Source organism: Danio rerio, chromosome 4, assembly GCF_049306965.1.
Source record: "Danio rerio strain Tuebingen ecotype United States chromosome 4, GRCz12tu, whole genome shotgun sequence".
NCBI lineage: Eukaryota > Metazoa > Chordata > Actinopteri > Cypriniformes > Danionidae > Danio > Danio rerio.
This window is the reverse complement of record NC_133179.1, coordinates 15,275,290-15,298,031: the sequence shown is the minus strand read 5'-3', so window position 1 is coordinate 15,298,031 and position 22,742 is coordinate 15,275,290. Positions and strand designations below refer to the sequence as shown.

Genomic DNA, 22,742 nt, shown 5'->3' with positions numbered 1-22,742 from the left:
AAATGCAAAAGTGATGTGAGGAGACTGGCACTGCTATGGAGGATGAGGAAAATAAATGAAAATTAATTTAGCTTAGCCTGTAGACTAGAGAGACTGCAGACTCTTTCGAATATCTTAAAATAATAATAATAATAATAAAGACTGACAAATCACATGATTAAGAATAAATGCATAAAACTACTAAGTAAAACTTTCATGGTGGTTCTGGTTTGGGTGAATCTCATGTCCAAATCATATCATAATTTTGGCTACAAAAATTTTATTTAATTCATTTTAACAGTTAAAAACTTCTTGAGCAGTCACAGAAAAAAAGGCGGCCAAATCTTTATTTGACTTCAGTATTTATAAAAATACTAATACATAGCATTAAGTTATTCCTATAAATTGAGCTATTTTTCAATGTATTTTAGAATTAAACTAAATTAAATACCATATATTTTTCTAATAAGTAATTATTTATTTGCTTGTTTTTTTTGAACCAACACTGTCCAAATCACATTTCACTTTTAATTGTTGTATTATTCTTTTTTATATTGAATTAAGTAAAAGCATAAAGCCACTTAAATTATGATCATTTTTAATTTAGTAAATTGCATAATTATGTGTGTATATATATATATATATATATATATATATATATATATATATATATATATATATATATATATATATATATATATATATGTGTGTGTGTGTGTGTGTGTGTGTGTGTGTGTGTGTGTGTCTGTACTATTTTGCATATGTTTCAGGTTTTAATAGAAAATTTCTGAACAGACTAATTAAATTAATTTGCATCTAAATTAATTTGTTCATATTTAGTTGAATGGAATAAAGTGGTATATTACAAAAAATATACCAGACACCTCAAATTTATTTGTCATATTTCACTTCAAAATGTAATAATAATAACAACAATAATAACAATCCATTTTACAAAGTAAAAGCATAATGTTACTAAATCGCAAACTTCAATTTAGGTTTAAATGTAACTGGAATTTAATTTGATTTCATTTTTTTATTATAATTGTATTATTATTATTTTTTATTTAATATAATAATAGAATTGAAATATTGTAATGATAATTTTTTATATAAAAGTAAAAAACATACTAATTATAAATGTTTTTTGAAGTTCACAATTTTAAAGTTTTAAATACAGAGCAAGCATTTTAAATAGACTATTACAGACACAAACAAACAAACAAACAAATCACTCGGATTGTTTCACCTCAAAATTAAAAAAAACAAAATAAATTCTGTTGTCAGAAAAAAAAATTTGACATTTTTTTTGTGAAATTCACCCATTTAAACATTTAAGATGGAAATGAACTGAACTTAAACTCTCCCAAAGGAAGCAAACAAACAACAGAAAAGTGGCTTTTGGTTAAGCAGTTTTGCATAAGAAGACAACAGTACAAAGTCTAAAATACAATCGGTTGTGGGTGTGTGTGTATATATATAGGGTGTGAATAACACATTAGGGTCACTCTGGTGTATTCACAGCCACCATTCTTTCCCTAAATCTGGATCAGCAATGCACTTCAGACAGACAGATGGACGAGAGCATCATGCCTCGCTCCCAACAGTGTTGATACTAGTCAAAAACACAGTAGATAAATGCTTATTGCTTATGCGTTTCTAAATACACGCGTCATTACCTTACAAAAAGAGCCGTATGCTAACAAAACGCTTAAAATACTGTAAATCAGATTCATATAAAAGGATAACAGTTCACAGTCTGTGTGTAGTTGAGTCCTTTCCAATGGCAGCGCACTGGTAAAAATGGCTTTTATTGATCTGTTAAGGCCAAAAGTGGTGTAAAGTGGGGATTTTTACATGTCGGCTTTGACAAAAGATGCAAACAGGCCGTCCTCCTGCTCCATGAGGATCTCGGGTTTTTCATACTCCATGATGCTTCCTCTCTTCATCACGATCACTAGATCCGCCGTCAGGATTGTGTGCACACGATGCTGCAGAAAATACATATCTCTGTATGGTCAAACAGTGCTTAAGCGGATGAGATTATATTTAGAGCTTCACCTTTTGATTCTCAAGTATATAACTGAATATTTTTAATTATAAATAAATAAATAACACTATTGAAATAAAGTAAAATGCATTATGAATGAAATCATTAAATTAATTTCTTAATAAAACATCAAGCAACACACCACATAAACATCCCAGCAGGCACAGGACGTCAACCTGACTTCAGATTGATGTTGTACCCTAACGTCATGGGACGTCACATTTTAATTAATAATTAAAATCGGGTTGACGTCAGAACTCAACATCAGGCCGACGTCAATGTCCAATGTTGGATAGACGTTGCATTTTGGTTACATTCCAACGAAACCTAATAACAACAAAATATCAATGTTTAATGATGTTGCAGCTTGACACTGTGTGAACGTTACCAAAACGATGTCTATCAGATGTTGGATTTTGATTGCCATACCTAAATGTCAGTAAATGTCAGTAATTGACGTCAATATGACGTTGGTTTAACATGTTGACTCGACGTTGGATTTTGGTCACTTTCCAACAAAACCTAAAATCAACAAAATATTTCACATCGTTGTCCTTAGACGCTGGCGACCTAATATTTTTATAATAATAGCCTTATGAAGTTGTGCGTCTGCTGGGATAACAAATAGCACAAAAAAGTTATTAAAAATCACAAAACGTATATGGTTGGTGACCAATTAAGACACTAAGCAAATAAAAAAATACATTAATAGCAAAATAAAAACACACTTATACATAGATGGTAACCAAAATTTTACTTTTAAAATAGTCAACTACGCAAAATAATAATTTGTCTACTTTGAAAGCCCAAAGTACACTTTTTTTTCAATGCATGTTAGCATCTGCACACAATTTAATTCAAAGTATTTGTCAATATATCTGGAAAGATTTATCCTTGTCCAATATCTGCACTTTTTCTCTCCCAAAGTTATTATGAGCAATATAAAAGGTCTTTGTACTGTTAAGAAATTTTTTGAAGTTGCAGATATGATGTGGTTTGATCTCCTCACACAATCGCTGTAGTTTACTGGTATTTTTGTTCCATTTTAGATTTGTTTCAGTGTTGCCATCTTGTGGACAAACGAATTAGTGCAAAAACAATTCAAAGTTAAGTTTGGATAAAAAAAAAAAACATAAAAACTAAAGCACACTTTAGGCTTTCGGAAACCTGTGGTATAAACTCAAACATTCTAATCCGCTTGCTAAGTTAAGCCGTATGAAATACTGTTTCTGGATCCTTGTCTTATTTAAAGTGAGAAATCTTTTACTCATTGACAAAAATATATAAACTATAATATCTAAGCTAGCTATATCCTAGACACCAATTTTTTTAAATGATTTACGAACAACGAATCACTGTCTGACCATCTGAGATTAGGCGTTGACATAAACATTACAATGATAATTTTCGATATATAGCAGCAGACTATGAGTTTGTATTTAAATCACATGTTATTTGTTTTAGCATAGAGTATTGGTGTGCGTCATGGAGTGTTTGGACCCAGAAACTTTGCACCCTGACGTTAGACTTAACAAGTGGATTGGCGCCTCTACAGGAGGCTCTTGATTACCAACCAATAGGCGAGGCTGCAGCTGCCTGTGGGCGGAGACAGAGCATGCTACTTGTGCGTCCGCACTAAGATGCCGAAGAGACTGTCCTCCTGTGCCAGGAGGTTGATAGCGCTGTCGTTCTCGACCAGAATCCCAGAGGAGAACACCAGCACCTGCTCCGCCTCCAAGATGGAGGAAACCAGGTGCTGTGGAGAAAAGACAGACAAGCAGAACGAGGAGAGCGAAAAACAGGGTGAACAGAGGAAAAAGAGTGCAGCAAATAGACAGAGATCATGCATTTGATCACAGGTCTTGTTCTGTGGCAGTTTAAAGAAGGATTGCTCACCCAAATCTGTCATCACTTACTCTTATATTTCAAGATATTTTGTAGAAAGTTGGAAACCGTTAGTTATTAGTGGAAGTCATTGCATCCTGGTTTCCAACATTCTTCAAAATATCTTCTTTTGTGTTCAACATAAAAAAATGAAAATGTTTGGAACCACTTGAGGGTGTGTAAATGGTGAGTGAATTCATTTTTGGGTGAACTATCCCTTTAAAATCTGTGTGATACAAGCAGAGGTGTTTTAGACTAGTGGCTTATAGTAGGCCATTCTTGTGAGGCAATGTGTTAATGGCAAGAAAGTGAAAGTAAACTGGGTGTTGGTTGTTAGAAGTGTGGAGAAAGATGAGAAGAGGGAGAGGAACGAAGAATGAAGAATTCCTTTTTCATTTCATCTCAGTCTAGCCTCATCTCACTGTTGTTCTGAGTGTTTTCGTGCCCATAATTTCACACAGAGTAGCTAGAATAGTTGATATAAAACAACTTACGGCTATAGTGACGACCGTCCGATCAGCAAACGCAGTCATCACCACTTTCTGAAGAATATTTTCCTGTTGAAGTTACAAAATTGGAACCAAATTTTTTTATTATTAAATGATAAAAATTGATCAACAATCAATTAACAATGTTTTATAAGATGTTTTATGTGTACATGTGAGCCTATTTTCATCACATATGAGAACTCATGCCTTGGTGAATCGTTATTTTAAGAAAAGAAACAGTCAAATAATACATTTTAAGTCACAGATATGACAAAGACTCTTATTAAAGTAATAACTCACTTTTTAACTTACAATGTATACTTATAAGTATGTATTCTACATTATTTAAATAATTTAATGTCTGCTAATAATGATTAAGTATTTCATAAATAGATTTTTGATTTTTTAACTGATTGGAAAATGGCTGAACTGATTATTAATTGACTGAATATCTCAAAATGTGTCTTTATTTTTCAAAGTAGGCTTTTCCCAATGTTTATCATAATTTCAATGATCATAATTGATACAAATCTCCTTAAAATATGCTAGCTTAAATTATTAATAAATAAATCAATAATTCCTCTATTTCAATTATGAATTTGTATGTCAAAATCATCACTTTTTGTTTGAAATTTAAGACTTTTTGTCAAATATTTGTAAATTCCACACCTTGTTATAAAATAATTTAGACTTTTTTTTACATTTATATTAAGAATATTAATTTTAATCTATTAAAATGTCACTTTTTAATCACAAAATGGCTTTTTTTTTTTTTTAAATGTGACTTTAGCATAGCCATGATTTAACAAAGCATGATTTGTTTTCCTCATGTCGTAAAAAATGAGCCTCTGTATCTGTGATTATACCGTGGCCATGTCAATAGAAGCTGTGGCCTCGTCCATTATTAGGATGCTGCTCTTGCGAACAAAGGCCCGGGCGAGACAAAATAGCTGCCTCTGTCCCACACTGAAGTTCTCTCCTCCTTCGGTCACCACAGCGTCTGCGGGACGAAAGTCAAACATAAAGCATGACCACCAACAGCTGTTCACATTTACTCAATATCGCTTTCCTCAGAAATCAAACTCATTGTCAAAGGGTCAGAAAACTCCAGCGTTTCAGTAGAGAATTTCCAGTGAGTGTCAAAACCAGGAGGTGACTGACATTCTGCTGGATAAGAGCTGAATGTTTTCGGAGGGCGTGTGTTGTTGCTCTTACCCAATCCTCCTGGAAGAGCTTTCACCATATTCTTCAGCTGAGCGATTTCTAGAGCTTCCCAAAGCCGGTCGTCGGTGCATGTGCGCTCGGGGTCTAGATTTAACCTATAGAAAGTGCATATATAGACAGCTGATGAACTCATGTTTCTATAAACACAGTTTTTTTAGAGAGAGACATTTGGAGATGTTTGATAGAATGTTCATGCTGCACTTTTTTTTTAGGGTTGTCAAGCTACAAAACTGGCAAATGTAATATAGAAGTGTCATTACAGTCCTTTTGATGAAATATATTCTACACTGTCTGAAGTTGTTTTGTATATAACCTGTAAAGAACAGCATCTATATTAACTGATGATTTCTGTAGCTCTATAATGGAATACGTCAATGACTTTGTGATCAAGTATTTTGTCATCAGTAATCAATGATTTTTTGGTGTTTGAATGCACAAAACCATGCAAAGGTTTGCATTCAGTAAGCTTGCAATACTTTATTTAGAAAGAATGCATCAAATTAGGGCGCGTTTCCCAAACAACAACATAACTCGCGGCTAACCTAAGTATGATGCATCGTTTGAGAAAAGAACGATGTAGTGACGAGTGTTTCCCAAAACATGTAGCTTCTCTTTATGCAGATCCATTGTTTGAACCATGTTAGTTATATTGTAAAACACTCATAATGGCACTCTAAACAGGGTGGAGTAACTACTTTAAAGAGAAAAAAAAAATGGTGCAAATTATATTGTTTTACGAACACTTAAACAAAAAAGTCCAATATTAGTTTTAGTAAAAACATGCACTTGTTTTCCATATTAATTTAAATATATATATAAACGAATAATAACAAATATTAATGAGAAAATTCCATATAAAATCACGCTACCACGTATGCTAATCTCATATATAAATTAATGGTTGTTGGCTTAATTTACAGTAGACTATTTATTAAGAAATGAAAAAAAAACTTAATATCATCATTTTTGTTATTGTTATTATTATTGTTGTTGTTATTATTTAAGTAGAATATTGTTTATATATATGTATATATATATATATATATATATATATATATATTTATATATTTATTTATTTATTTATTTATTATTATTTTTTATGTTTTACTTTTTCAATTGACACATTCAATCCACCGCAGAGGTATATTTAATTTTTATAAATAATTTATAAATAATTATTTATTTATAAATAACCTAATTTAAAACAACGTATGCTAGGCCTATATTTATGAGCTTTCGTCATGAGCCACGGCTGTGTTCAAAATGGCAAAAATGTTTTCAAAGTGCACTATGAAGGGAATGCAATTGTCAATATCAAGATCGCTGTAAAACTGTAAAAATACTTTGAAAGCAAATCCCACTTAAGAGAGATGACTTGAATGTTTTTCGTTTTTAAATCATTCCAAGTTTAAATGTTGGAACATTCTAAATGAATAGGGTATAGAGGGATAATGGGAACACAACCAGGAACTATGCATCTAACTACAGCTCTAGAGTTGTAGTTGTAAGCTGACAAGTTTGTGATGCAGTTATATTCGTTGGAACGACGGATTTAGGAAACACCAAATCAACAATCTTTTTAACGATGGAACTTGCAACCCTAGTTAGCCAACGCACCCCTGATAAAAATGACAGTAAAAACTTACTATTTGGCTTAATAATTTAAAATCTAGACTTTTTTACATCATAATCATGAATCAGTGTTTATTTCTAGTCTTACTGGCCTTTATCTAATAAATTAGTATTTTTGACTTTTGCTTTTAATTAGGATCTTAAATATTTGATATTTCACAAATTTATAAATCAAAATTCTTTCAAAAAGATTTAAAAAAAAATCATAATCCTTTAATTGCATAGGAAAGGGCAGCTTGGAGAAAATACATCTTTTTTAATTACATCTAATAAAGTTGTGCAATTAGAACGCCATCAAATGACACGATCTAAATTTTCGCTGAAACATCCCTTTACATAACGCACACACTCAATGACCATAACAGGCAGCGCTAATGAACCCATGTTCAACTCCGCTTTTGACCACACTGGGAAACGGCTTCCTCTTGTTTTACAGCTCAACATTTTCCGAAATTAAAAATCAAGAGAAGCTTTGCTGTCCTAATAACTCGTCCGCTGTCTCCTGGGCCCAATGATCCATTAGGCCTGCTTCGTATAAACATGCTCATGACAACGGCTTTGCCCCAAACTGTTCCCAGACCACTTGTGCTGGTGGTTCAGTTTGATTTTCTTCCTTATCCCTCGACGGCCTCTTTAAACAAACCCCATATGCTCACTGTCTTTAGAAACAAACATGACACTCAGTGGTATCCGTGAGAAGGTCAAACGAGATACATGCAGTCAAATATTCTGCAATAAATGAACAATCGTTATCAAAAGTAAATAATATTATTGCACAGCTAAGACTTTTGTAGTTTGGGCAGTTTTCATTGGATTCAACGTTTAGACGATCAAGTGTTTATGCTTCAAAAAGTAAAACGTAATCTATCTAAAAGTAAAAGATTATTTAAGTGTAGAGTAAGCATCTATAATTAACTCTACATGAGTTTGAGGAAAGATTGATTTCAGAAAAAAAAAATTATAAAGAAAATGACTGCAAGCACAGCTTAATTGTGGAAAGTTAATATTAAATTTAATGTCATGTTAGGGTTTTTGTAAGTGATCTGTTTATGTTGAACTTGTGATTAGTAATGTCAGGCAGGAAGTGAGTGTTTATTGTTGGTGGTCAGCATGAGGTGCAGGCTTTACGCAGATACAACTGTATTTGTGTGTTTTTGCGTGTAAATACCGGATGGAGCCGCTGAACAGCACTGGGTCCTGGAGGATGATTGACAGGCGAGATCTTAGAGTTTGTAGAGGAAGCTTGCAGATGTCGATGCCATCAATGACAATCTTCCCTAAAAAAAATACAAAATAAATTATAATTATGATAATTAATTGGCATTTATTCTTATATTTTATAACACAATTTAACTGTTAATATTTTAAATATTTCAATATATATTAGAAATATTGCATATTTAAACTTTTTAATATTTCTCTGTATATTTTAAACATTTTATGTTTTACTTTTATGTTTTAATATATATTTTAAATATTTTATATTTTACTTTTTTATATGTTAATATATATTAACTTTATTTTTATTTTACCTTATATTTCAACTTTTTTATTTTAGATTGTTGCTGAGGAACTTTTTTCTCATTTTATAATTTTTTTTTTAATTAACATATTTAATCTAACTTCAGCTATATTTCTGTTTTTCTAACATTTTTATTTTTAAAGTTTGCATTCAAAACTAATTGAATTCAGCTTTATTTCATTAAAAACATAAGTTTTAATAGATGTAACATTTTAGTAGTTTAAGTTAGCTATAAAAACAATGACATGTTTATCTGGTTTAAAATGAGAAACTACAATGGATGTTTGTAATGGTTACTTTAAAAAATTCTAAAATGTATAACAAAAAAAAAATACAATAAATCCGCCTTGCTTTCATACAACAATCTAAATTAAACGGGAAAAAACAGCCCGATGTCACAAGGAAACTTAAGTATTTTACATTTTGTCAGTTTAGTGGCTAATTTGTATGAATTTGTAAAAAGGAGGCGTGGCACCCAACCCAACCCCACCCCTAAACCCAACCGTCATTGGGAAATGAGCAAACCGTACTAAACTGTATGAATGAGATAGTATGAATTCATACAAATTAGCCAATAAATCAAAAAGTTAGGAATTTTGCTGTTTAAAACTGTAAAGAGAATAATCAATCGCAGCACTTAAAACACATACTTTCTATTATACATATATTAAATTTACAGACATCAACTAGCCAAATATTTAACATGCCTAACTAAATAAGATAAAGCTATATTAAGCTCCTTACCAAATCTCAGGCTAATCACAATACTGTTTTTTCCCTTTGTTTCCCTGATGAATTGGTTTTGGGTGTTCGGGTCAGTTTACAGCACATTGACTTTAACACATAGTGGAGATGCAAAGGCCAAACAGAGCTGTGCACATTTTCGTTTTAGCTTTATAAGGCCACAGTGAAGAGAGAGTCTGACTTCAAACACTTCATAGAGCCGTGTTCATGTGCACAAACGCTGCCCCGACTGTTTGATTTGGCCAAAGATTTATTTGGACTGAAAGAAATGTGAAGTTATTGCTGCGGGCTGGATAACATGATAAAACTCTTGGAAAATAAAATCTTTGTAATAATAAAATAAGCACTCCAAGCTAATGCTCTTTTTTTAAGTTTAGTAATATTGTTATGTTCTAGTTTGTTCTTATATTCAACTTTTAGTTTGTTGCTAAAGAAAGGTTTTTATTTTACTTCAGGTTCATTTCAACAACTGAAAAGCATTTAAATCGTTTCAGTTAACACTAACAACACTGACCTTTTGACTGGTAACCCCATAGTGAGTAGCTCATTGCTTATTATTTTCCGCTTCATTAGTTTTTCAAATAATATTTAAATTTTGCTTTAATTTAAGAAAAAAATAATAATGTAATTTAATAATTTCTAAATTGACGCTTAATTGTAATTACCAAAAACGTTTTTATAGCTTTCGTTTTAGTTCATTTTTAGTCTTTTTGTTTAGTTTGTCATATATATAATCATTTACTACCATTGAAATGTTTATTTCATTATTTTTATTCATTATCTTTTTAATTTGAGTTCATATGAATGTCTTTACTGTAAAACAACAAAAACTTCAAGCCAACACCTGTTTAAGGGTTAATCACAATTAATCGCACACAAAATAAGTTGCGTGTACTTTGTATATTTATTATGTATATATAAATACACACATCTATTTATATCTTTATACATATATAGTACAAAATAACAAAATTTTATATAAATGTTAATCTATATGTAAATATTTAAAAAGTGTGTGTATGTGTGTGTGTGTGTGTGTGTGTGTGTGTGTGTGTGTATATATATATATTATATATATATGTATATGTTCAATTCCTTTTTATTTATACACCACTTTTACAATTACTTTGTCAAAGCTGCTTAACATAGAAGTTCTAGTAAATTAAATATATATATGCAGTATACCTTATAAATCACAATATAATAATTTAAATAATAATAAATAAATAATGTAAATTTTATATGTATATACACATATACATGATACAGATCCACAATATACGCATATATCAATTTCTCAATATACCAAAATATAGGTAATTTTGGTGCATTTCAGTGAAACAGATTTATTAAATAGTTCTGTTCATTAAAATAATAGTTTGGTCACCGCAAATCTTTAGAAACAGAAAGACAATACATTCAAATTCAAGCGAAATTTGGCAAAAATTCTTACAAACTTTCTTACAAAATTTTAATAAAACAATGCATTTTTGTTTCTCTTTACTTTTTCACTTTTCAATTTTTTATTTATTAGTTTTACCTTATATATAAATCGGGGGTACTAATTTTTGGACTGTTATCATTGCATTTAGTCATTTTGTTTGATTAGCACCAGATTTGATTTTAGTACAGACTAATCTAAGGTATATGCACAAATATATTGTATAGCGTCCGATAGAAAATATTGATTTTAAAAAATAGATTTGTTTCTGGAGCACTGTATACATATGCATACTTTCATATACACTTTTATTTTGTGGATGATTAGTCATGATCAATTATTAAACAGCACTATTTAACACTATAATGATATGACTTTAATATAATGCACTATAATTGATATCAAATATAGTTTATTATTTTAAATAAATAAATAATATTGTGAGGCACATTTCAAATAAATATTCTGCCTGATACCTCACTTCAGAAGACGCTAAGGTTCCTCTATAAATCATCCAGGTCAGACAAAAACAAAGTCAATCCCTCAGCAGTGACAGTAAGACTCAACAGATCTGTGCGTTTAACGTCTAAACATGACATCATGACTGCTTGTCAGAGTGACAGAAACCATACGCTACGAGAACAAACAACACGGCCACAGGAAGAAACTGGGCCAAGCAGCCGAGCACATTCGAGCAGCTTTAAATGTCTTTTCTTTCATTTTTTTTGTTGTTCTTCAGGGATCCACAAAGGTCAGCGTCTCCCCAACGGCAAGCCAGAAATGCTCAGCGACCAACAATATGTCCGTAAACAGAGACATGTACCTTCAAAAACATCGACCATGTTGAAGAAAGCCAGAGAGAGAGAGGATTTTCCACTGCCCGTTCGCCCACAGATGCCCACCTGCCACATAAAGAAAAACACGTGAGCCATTAACTTTTCATGTATAAACACTCTGTTCTGCTAAATTACACAAACTAGCGGACGGTTCCAGTTCCCATGTGGCAATAAGAAGCCATCTGTGCTGTCATACTCGTATATTGTGAGCAGGGCACCTCCTAAAAACAAGTTCAAGTAATAAAGATAAGATCTGATCGTAAATTGGGAAGGTTTTGCTACAGTGTGTAGTCGTATTTAGGCTGTGGTTTCATAGTGCCGTGAGAAAATAAACACCAATGTGACAAAGCCGCAAATGAGTGTTATGTGCTGGAATAAGTAGATTGGCTTTAGGGTTGTTGAACGATCATTGATGGCTTCAGATGGAGATTTCATTTCACTGCGAGCTTTAAGGCTTAAAGGGAATAATATCATATAGATAGGGGGTGCCCAAACTTTTTTGTATGAAGGGCCAAAAACCAAACATCATTAATAGCCATGGGCAGAACATAAATATACCAAACTATTTTACATTAAATTTGCCATGGGTAAGTTTCTAATTCATTTCATAACATTTTGAACAAGTGAAAAGTTAGGTAATGATGATAGAATTTTCATTTTTGGTTGAACTATCCCATAAATTCCTGTAGATTTAAACAGTATACCATTAGGTAAACTAAAAGTTTACCTTAAAGTTTAAATTTTAACACTTAAAAAAATAATAATTTACAATTTTCAGTTGTAAAAAGTAGAAAATCTCTCTTTTTTTTTTTAGATTTTTGTTTTAAAAATGTACAGTATTCATTTAAAGAAAAACCTTTTAAGATATTTTAAGCTTTTTATCGCATTAAAGGGGTGGTCCATGGTGTATTTTTAAGGCTTGGTTGTGTTTATAAGATGCAAAGCAATTTGTGCTAATGCTTAATTTGTAAAAAATTACTTTATTTTTTCATATATTTTACTTTGATTATATACAGCTACTCTGTCATATTTCCTAGTTCCTCTAAAAGGCCTGCCTCCAAGAGGCTCTGATTGGTCAGCTAACATAATGTGCTGTGATTAGCAGCATCTTTGTTATAACATTACAGTGCCTCTGGCCACGCCCCTTCACTGTGCAGGGTGTATGTGCGTAACCTGAAGGGTTTATGACATCATTAACCCGGATGAATTTTTTTGTTGTTCCCAAACTTTGCTGAAGGCTTCGCTAAGCTAACACTGTAAAAGCCAATGTCTCACTTTGTATTGAACTTTGAGATTCATGATATATATTGAGATATGATATCATAGCGTACCACCCCTTTAAAGCTTCGTTAGAGTCTTATAATATATATATCATACAAAATTTTTTCTCTTTTAAGCTCTCTAAATGGGTTTTTGGCATCACTGTGAATCTTAACTTAACAGATTTGTTTTAATTCATACATTTTTAATCAAACGTATTATTTGGATATTTTCAGTTTTCATTTTATTTCAAGCTTAAATTCTGCTTAATAATATGCTTTTATAATTTTTATTAGTTTTAGTTTTTTATGCTTTTTTTGTTTGATTAATTTAAATGACATTTTTCAAATTTAAATTACAAAAAAATGACGTCAGCAAAATATATATTTTTTCCAGAGTGGGGTTTGTTGTGTACCTTCTGGCCAGGGTTGATGTGGGCATTGACGTGTTTGAGGACTGGTTTGAGCATGGAGTCGTAACGCACACACAGATCATGGATAGTTATTTCACCATGCTGAGGCCAGTCTTCAGGTACCTGTGACACATCTGAAATCACACAATAACAAAAAAAAAACAAAAAAAAACAACAAACAGTGAATGAAATAGGTAAATATCATCATACTATAACCAAATAACGTGATAATAGAAACTAAACCTGACACATCTGACCAGTCATGTGACCTAAAATGGCTGCCATCATGACTGACTACCAACTTGAGGTAAACTAACTTTTTGTGAGAACCGAAAGTGTCTAGAGGCATACATCAAAGTAAGTGAGCATTCTCCTAAAGTACCATTCATATCTTTAGGCACTTTGTAAGTGTACAGAAATACTTTAAGTATTGTTGATGTTGTGGTAATGCATGTTTTTGGATAGAATTTGGTGTAGGGTGAAAAAAACCCTATAAAAATGTTCTTTCCTGCACCACACATGACTTTATCTAAGGAGAGTATAAAGTAGACATAACAATGATTCATCAATGACAACAACTTAAAAGTGAGCACTTTAACAAGCTACAATTAACAGCTATATATGGTGTTCAATTGTCAAAGTTTACACTCGTGCCTACAGCAATCCATCCCAGTTTTCCATTATGTCACCAAGTAGGAGATGTAGAATAAAGCTCTTGTTTGCAACTAACGGTGGTGCTAACATGCTATTAGCTTCTCTCTTTCTTTATTTTGGTCAGGTCATTTCTGCTTCATCTCTAGAGGCAAGTGTTTAGTAAACGACTTTTTTTGTGTCAGGTCGCTCTGTCCTAAAGCACTAAAAATGTGAGGAAATGCACATGCAGCAGTGCTCAGGAAGCCAGAGATGATGTTTTATCAGTGGGTCTAAATCTTCGTTGGAGCCTAAATAAAACATATTATCCAAAGTTATACGGATGTTTTTATTAGAGAGATACTGAATGACTTATTATTACCCATGGATCCTTCGTAGTTCTCAGATTCCGTGCTCAGGAAGCTGTTGACTTTCTTCACCGCGGCCATCTGGACCTCCAGGTCTGCCAGATTCCTCACCACCCAGTTCAGGTAGTTTGTCAACTTAAATAAAGCACGTTAAGAACTTTTTAAGTGGTTTTTAAATCACTGTGATAAACCTGGTGACCGCTAGCGCATGCTAGACACTCAATAAAGCTTTGTTTTAATAGAGAACTCACAGTGAGGGCGTATGTTAGACCAAGTCCGACCAGACCTGATGGGGATGTGCTCCAGATCGCTGCTACAGCCGCAGTCAGGACGATCACAGCGCCTAGGTAGTCCTGAAAGGAAAATATACATGGTATTAAGTACAGGGTTCCCACGCTTATTGAAAGTACTTAAAAGTGCTTGAATTTCAGACATATGGATTCAAGGCCTGGAAAGTACTTAAAAACAAACATAGATCCTTGAAAGTGCTTAAATTCAGTTTGAAATTCAATTTATTTTTGTTTTTTCAACAATAGTACTCATACTGACTAAAAAAATGAATAACTCCTAAATTAAAAATCCTAATAATCAATTAAAATCTAATAATCTATAAAAAATTGATTTAAATCTTGAACAATAACACTGACTTTATCAATATTTCTGAAACTGCATTTGAATATTACCAGTATTGAATTAAACTAATTTTATTAAAGTTTTTTTTTAACATGACTTTTTAAAACGATCAATTTGAAAATGAGATTTGTAAAGTAAATATTAAGCGTAAGGACTTTCATGGTGCTTTATATGCTGTGGTATGAATTATAAAAGTGCTTGATTTAAAATTAATGGTTCTTTAAAAGTCTTTGAATCTGTTGTTCATGAAAGTGTGGGAACCCTGTAAGTAGCTTTTTAAGATAAAACACTAGTTTTACTACTAGTAGTTACAGATCAGAGAACAACCCACTGAAACATTAGACGTCTGACGGACATGCATATCATGTCTATATTGTGTCTGTCAGTGTAATAGATGTCACTTGGATGTTGTTTAGACATGTCTTGCGCAATGGGAAGTTTTGAAACAAATATGTAATGTTTTATTTAAAAATATACTTATTATTTTAAAAAGTATTAAACGAAACAGAAATAATTCAAATTCAATCACATGATAAATGGTTAATATTACAAGGTAGTAATTTTGTGTATTTGTGTGATGTGATTTATATGCAAGCATTAAAATAAAATAAAAAACACCTCTAAAATGAACCCTCGGTGTAGTGAAATCACAATGAAAGAACAAAGTAAAACAGTCAAAATTCAAATGGGATTGTGAATCGATACAAATTTGCAACCATGTAAAATAGCTCCTAACTGTCATGACGTAACAATTACATGAAAAAGTTGTAGTCAAATGCGATAGTCACAATTGTTAGGTATAGTCTCAAAATGTAGATATAAAGTTGCGAGTTATAAGTGTAAGATATAAACATACGTTGTGAGATACATTGTGAGGCGCAATTACAACAAACCGTCACTTTGTAAAATTGCAAGTATAAGAAACTCACCTAATTGTCACAATTCAGAGATGAAAAATTCCCAATTACAAGAAAACAAAATTGTAGATCAGATATAAAGATATTTAATTAGTAGGGATGCTCCGATAAGGATTTTCGCAGCTGATACTGAGTACCGATTCCTTGTCTTGGTGATCAGCAGATACTGAGAACCGATTCTGATGCTTCAAGCTTTATAATGCATAAAGCACATTTTCCCTCATGGGAAATGGAGATCTCTCCTTACCTAAGAGAATAAATAATGGATGTTCCATATAATCCCTTATACATGTCTCCTATAACCATTTAGTGTGGACATGTCATCATAATCAAAAGTAACTTTACAGAAAATAATAGAAAAAATAGTCAAAAACAAAGAACTTTCAGTTTTTAGTGTCCAACTAGCACATCTCTGACCTATACTCCGGACAGCCTCACAGCAGCTTGATCGCTCGATGAGAGAGACAAGGATGTGCACTGGAGATATCTTTACTGTGCTATTCATCTAACCAAACAAACGTAAAGCTTAGAACATCACAGTGCCTCTCGCAATCTGTTCTCTTGCTAATTCACTCTCATCTCCATGATTTCCTGGGTGTTTTATCAAATTCAGAATGCCTGCGATCGGTTTACGAGATTGGCCAGATTGGCGAGTACCGATCAAGTCATAAAATGTGATTATCGGCCGATCAATCGGAGCATCCCTAATAATTAGAAACTTTAAATCTTTCTAAAGCTATTTTTTAAAATCTGTAATATATCAATAGCACACTTTTGCACAATTGGCTACAGTATGACTGTTAATGCTTTATTTTATTATCAATTATGTGAAATTTTACTTACAGTTCTGACCTCCAGCCACCGGTTGGCAGCAGAGAGAAATAAGTACGCCGTGTTGTTGGTGTCAGTCAGTTCCAACATTCGCTGCTTAAACCGAGCTTCGTGTCTAAAAACAGAGATCATTTACTATACGAGTCGAAACCATTTATGCGTGATACAGAACCATGGCCGAACAACAGGATGAGAGTGTTCAATTCATTCATGTAAACACTCTGGAGACTTAACAGAGCTCAATCTCTTAATGTTTATTGTTGGATTACTTCAAGTCAAGGATGGTTGAATGAGCGCAGTGTGTTTATAAGACATGACTGAGGCTGCATCAATTATGCATGGATGATATTGAACAAAAGGCTTTGTATTATAAAGGATGAATTTCATTCACATGCAACTGCTTTGATCGGCATTAAAACTAAGAGGAAGATATGTGCTTGAAGAAGTGTCTGAATTCACTGACCTGAATGCTCGGATGGTGGTGAGACCCTCCGCGGTTTCAGAGAAATGACAGAGAAGAGGCAGTTGAGTTGAGTCATCCAGTTCTTGCAGGTCTCTGAAGGAAAAAAATTAAAATGTATTATTTTTTTAATAGCTATATATTAGGTAAAGTACTATTCTAAAGGTAATGCTGGTTTGATACATGATATAAATGATGTTACTTTGGCTAATGTTAGACTGTTAACCTGCACTTTTGCTAAATATGCAGTGTTTGGGGGTAATGCATTTCAGGTAACACGAGTTGCGTAATAATGTTACTTTTCTAAGTAACGAGTAAAGTAATGCATTACTTAAGTAATAATATTTGAGTTCCTTTTTAAAAAATGTGTAACGCAAGGTACTTTTTAATTAGATTAAAAAACTTTTAAAATAAATATGTTGGAATAAAATTAAACTCACAATAAACGCGCACTCGATGAAAGAATGTGTTTCATTATTTTGAACAGGGATTGCCGCAATGGACAACGATTTTACTATAGACAAATAGTACAAAAGTAGCAAACACATTGCTTTAAACTTTTAATAATCTGTAAATATGGCATGTTTAGCTCTGGGGTCATAAGTACACAGGTGATGCTGTGTACTATTAACTAAAAAAAAAAGAAAGAAAGAAAAAAAAGTTCTAAAAGAGATCAAGCCATAGCTTGGTAATAAAAATTAATGCAAAAGTAACTCAAAAGTATTGTAACGCATTACTCACTATAACAAGTAACTAAGAAACGCAACTACTTACTTATTTGGAGAGTAACTCAATATAGTAATGCTTACTTTCAAAATTAATATTCCCCAACACTGTAAAAATGTGTAAGAAAATTTAAAATACAAAGATCTAGTTGCACTAGTTACAGTTCTTTGTGAGATTTATTTAAATTTAAAGTCAACAAAAAAAATGTAATTATAGTCTTGTTAAATATATCTCTGTGAACAATTCACTTTTTTAGTATTTAATGAAAGTATTATTTAGCCTTAGTCATTCTTTCCAATCAAATAAAAGGCATATACCAAAGTCCAGAACTTAATAAGCAGAAAAACTCAATTATCTTTACACTCAGATGTGTTTCACAATGCAAAAAGATAAACATTCTGCAAGAATTCATGTTTAGTCACGATTTAATCTTGTTGTATTAAAGCAGAACTGTGAAAACTGGAAAATGGATGTCCACTTCCTATCATTCCTTGCACTCTGCAGGATGACCTGAGTAAACATTGATATCAAGTGCTGCTTGTGGAGATTTGTTTTGTAGCAAGATGAGAAACGGGAGAGAATTGTTTAATTTCCCACTATCTTGGTATTTAAACATATCAGTTTGTTATAGTGGTGTTTTTAAGGTAAAGTGTAGAGCATGTGTTTAGATGATGGACATGCTAGCAAAAACAATTCAATTCAAGTTTTTTTGTACAGCACTTTTTATAAAAACTATCGTTTCAAAGCAGCTTTACAAAGCGTGCACATTATTGCTTTACAATCAAAATCTAAAAAAGAACACAATTGGTATAAAGTCATGATAAAACCAAAGTATTTTTTATGCATTTATGTACTGGCTATCTGAATATAAAGGACTTGTGGAATATGAATAAAAAAGTTGGGTGTTGGTTTTTGGATGTTGGTTTTGTTTACCAATTCTGCACTGGATTTTAAAATGTAGGCTTTGCCCTAAAAGTGACTTGTCATTTTATTAAAAGATATAGTTTGATTAACTGACAACTAAATGACAATTTGATTAGGCATTATACCAAAAAACATGATCCTGAATTAGGCAATTTGGTTTACCCTATAAATTTACCCAATTCAAAGCATTTGAGTAGATATATTTCTGATTTGTGGTACCACAGTTCATTCATTCATTCATTCATTTTCCTTCAGCTTAGTCTCTTTATTCATCAGGGGTCACCACAGCGGAATGAACCACCAACTTTCCAGCATATGCTTCACACAGCGGAATGCCCTTCCAGCTGCAAACCAGTACTGGGAAACACACATTCACACACACATTACAGCCAATTTAGTTTACTCAAATTCACCTATAGGGCATGTATTTGGACTGTGGGGGAAACCGGAGCACCAGGAGAAAACCCACGCGAACACGGGGAGAACATGCAAACTCCACACAGAAATGCCAACTGACTCAGCCGGGACTCAAACCATTGACCTTCTTTTTGTGAGGTGACAGTGCTAACCACTGAGCCACCCCACAGTTTATTTGAGTCAAGTTATTTTTATTGACTGTGTACACATTTCAGTGAACTCCTTACTTGGAAGCGACCCGGAAGTATTTCTGTATGAAGTAGAAGGCCACAGCGAGGGGCACCAGTGCAATTAGGAAGGCAGGGGTAACAAAAGCAATGACTCCGATCGCCGATAGACAGAGTAGAGTCGAGCGAGTGAGAGACTCTAGTGTCGGGGGAATGTGCTGTGGAGAGAGAAAGAAAAAAGACGCACATTAACACGCATACGTCACATTCCTCGTCTCATTAATACGATAATGTTGACCGAGGTCACATGCTTGTATGTAGACCCAAGGCTGCTCGTCTCAAGGGTGTTCAAAATGAAACCGACGTACTTCACACTTGACTCTTTCTGTCTGGCGCTCTTTCTCTCACCTGATCGATGATGTTGGTGTCCGCTGAGAAACGATTCAGGATTTGCCCGAGCGGGGTGACATCAAAGAATCTAACAGTGAAATAAAAGGACATTTTATAAGGATGTCCATGTTAAAGGGCTAGTTCACACTAAAAAATGACAATTCTGTTATTAATTACTCATTACTTATGTCATTACAATACCGTTGAGACATTTGTTCATCTTCAGAACACAAATGAAGATATTTTAGATGAAATCCTGGAGTTCTCTGACACTCCATAGACAGCATGGGTTCTGAGACATTTAAAGGCCAAAAAAGCATCCAAAAGCATTGTCAAAACATTCCATGTGGCTTCAACTGTGATCATCACTGTGACCCTGGTAGGTCACTGAGGTCTTCTGATCAGTTTATTCTTTCTGTACCAAGGTCCCGGTGTAAGCGAAGTGGGGATCGGGCTTTTGTGGTTATCGCCCTAAAACTCTGGAACGGGCTTCCACCCCACATCAGACATGCTCCTGTTTTTAAAAAGCGTTTGAAACTCTATCTTTGTTCTCTAGCATATGAGCCTTTTTAATGTTGAGGGGTATGCCTTATGTTTCAATTGTTATGTATGTGATGTAGATTTTACTTTTAGTTTGGATTGTGTTCAGCACTTTGGGCAACATTGTGTTGTAAAAAATGTGCTAGATAAATAAACTTACTAACTAACTAATCAAAACTCCAAGAACACTTTTGTGTATCAATAATGTGATTTGTTCAGAAAGAAGAGAAGAAAGGGGTGAACAAAGTAGTTTTTATGCACACAAAAATGTACTAAAAGTTTCGTTTGATCACAGTTGAAGTCACATTGAATGTTTTGACAATGCTTTTTTAGCCTTGAAATGTCTCTGGACCCTTGCTTTCGATGGAGTGTTAGAGAACTCCAGGATTTCATCCAAAATATCTTAATTTGTGTTTTGAAGATGAACTGAAGTCACATTGAATGTTTTTGGTTCCTTTTCTGGACTTTGAGCGTCTCGGGACTTTTGTTGTCTGTGGAGGATGAGAGAGCTCTCAGATTTCATCAAAAATATCTTAATTTGTGTTCTGAAGATGAATGAAGGTCTCAGAAAATAGAGTAATTATTAACAGAATTTAAATTTCTGGGTGAACTAACCCTTTAAATGTTGATAATAATGTTTATAATGATGTGCAAGCACCTGATGGGAGCATGAATGATCTTATTGAGTAGATTGTGATGAAGGTTTGTAGCTGCAGCCACTCCAAGAAACTCTACGGTTAAAGAAGTGATGAGGCAAAGAGCTATTGCCGCTGCGCACAGGATAATAAAAACCGGCACATAGGAACGATGCTGTAAAATATCCAAAGGGTGTAAATATCAAGTAAAAGGAAACGATTCATTGAAAGAAAAAGAGCTGATGCATCACCTCTGCAATCTGAGTGGCGTCATCGTTCAGTGTGTGATTGAAAGAAGAATTAACAAAACTTTGGTTGTGAGGGTTTGAGGATGTCCAAGCTGCAAGCCAATAGTCGATGGCCACCATAACCGAGTGCTTGGCCAACTTGGACGACACCATTAGGAAGACCATGAGGAAGCCGCCTGAGGAGAGATAGCAGCAGCACATCTTCCATGGGATCTTTGAACGCCGGCTGGTTGTGGTAGACATGTTGTCGTCGTCTTCCTCCTCCACCTCCTCCTCTATGAAATGGAGGGGGGAAAAAAGATGTCCAAGACCATTTTTCAGTGTTTGTGCTGAAAAGTTTACAACAGTTACCTTCATCCTCATCGTCAACATGGTTCTTTGCCTCTCTGGAGTAGAACGCTCTTCTTAAAGTCTTCCTCTCCAGAGTGGTCTGACTCTCCAGATCGGTATCCTGAAGAGACGCAAATCAGAAAGATGTCTGTTTAAATGTACTTTTATACAGTTAATTTGTTTTGTAACTTTTAAATGCATGATTGTTTAGCTAATGATTATTACAAATTCTGTTTTTTTACTGACCCAGACGTCTAAATCTAAAATAGATGGATATGTAATAGCTGCAATGCCATTAACTCTACTTTTATTTTAATTAAAATAATATTAATAAAATAAATGTTGAACCTTTTTGGAACGTGAAAATGAGCAGCTGATTTTATTATCACTGTCATTATCAAAGCTCAATTCCCCAGTACATTTAGCGATCTTAAACATATCTCAAAACTATCCTTTCTGATGTCTTTATTTGATTGTTTTGCTGGTGATATACTTTTTGTTTTATGCCTGTGGTAACGACGAGTAAAACATCACCTCCTTATAGTGTATCAGACATTGCAACTTTAAGTTTAAAAGTAAAACTGACCGTTTTCAAATAAATAATTAGATTTATAATCGGTGCTCAGGACGAATATACTTACATTATCACATAACTTAGGTGGTTAGTGACTCTATACAACTGTTACAAAAATTATGGGAACACAAACATTCTTTGGACAACATTCTCAGTTTGTTTTTATTACTGTATTGTTCATAATGAGCATATTGAGGAATTCCAAGTATATTAAGCATGTCCAAGTAAGAGGATAGTCAATGACATTGAATTCATATCCTAATTATCATAAGAAGAAGAGTTGTGATCTAAAGCAGAATGACCTTTTCAAGCTCTTGATCTTGTCTGTTCATCAGGGTCTTCCAGTGCTCGTAGAGTTCCACATCATGAGTCTGGATATCCTTCAATGTTCCCTCTCTCAGCACTGACCCATCCTTCATGGCTATGATCTAGCACACACAGTAAGACAGTAAGTGGGTTTTCTTTTTAAATAATATGGGA

At 33.3% G+C, this 22,742-nt stretch overlaps 1 protein-coding gene and 1 long non-coding RNA gene across 21 annotated transcripts in view; one reads left to right on the top strand and one right to left on the bottom strand.

Moving 5' to 3' along the window:
- Nucleotides 1-22,742, top strand: part of LOC141381604 (uncharacterized) — a 38,955-nt gene that overhangs the window by 12,698 nt on the left and 3,515 nt on the right. The window contains exons 2-3 of the long non-coding RNA XR_012402012.1: nt 11,704-11,887; nt 22,598-22,710. This is a non-coding gene — a long non-coding RNA (uncharacterized lncRNA). The remainder of the gene's footprint in view (nt 1-11,703; nt 11,888-22,597; nt 22,711-22,742) is intronic.
- Nucleotides 1,375-22,742, bottom strand: part of abcc9 (ATP-binding cassette, sub-family C (CFTR/MRP), member 9) — a 57,295-nt gene continuing 35,927 nt past the window's right edge. For 10 of the 20 annotated variants that reach the window (XM_005164701.6, XM_005164705.6, XM_005164706.6 and 7 more), the window contains 18 exons: nt 22,565-22,690; nt 21,710-21,809; nt 21,362-21,633; nt 21,134-21,285; nt 19,954-20,023; nt 19,606-19,763; nt 17,315-17,407; nt 16,864-16,966; nt 14,722-14,823; nt 14,485-14,605; nt 13,476-13,606; nt 11,788-11,866; nt 8,426-8,534; nt 5,617-5,720; nt 5,268-5,401; nt 4,408-4,470; nt 3,604-3,785; nt 1,375-1,970 (listed from right to left, as the gene is read on the bottom strand). In XM_005164701.6, coding sequence (XP_005164758.1) covers nt 3,648-3,785; nt 4,408-4,470; nt 5,268-5,401; nt 5,617-5,720; nt 8,426-8,534; nt 11,788-11,866; nt 13,476-13,606; nt 14,485-14,605; nt 14,722-14,823; nt 16,864-16,966; nt 17,315-17,407; nt 19,606-19,763; nt 19,954-20,023; nt 21,134-21,285; nt 21,362-21,633; nt 21,710-21,809; nt 22,565-22,690 — 2,055 coding nt within the window. In that variant the 3' untranslated portion in view covers nt 1,375-1,970; nt 3,604-3,647. Of the gene's footprint in view, nt 1,971-3,603; nt 3,786-4,407; nt 4,471-5,267; nt 5,402-5,616; nt 5,721-8,425; nt 8,535-11,787; nt 11,867-13,475; nt 13,607-14,484; nt 14,606-14,721; nt 14,824-16,863; nt 16,967-17,314; nt 17,408-19,605; nt 19,764-19,953; nt 20,024-21,133; nt 21,286-21,361; nt 21,634-21,709; nt 21,810-22,564; nt 22,691-22,742 lie in introns of those variants that run through there. The other 10 variants (XM_005164702.6, XM_068219660.2, XM_073946270.1 and 7 more) reach the window with 2 other exon arrangements.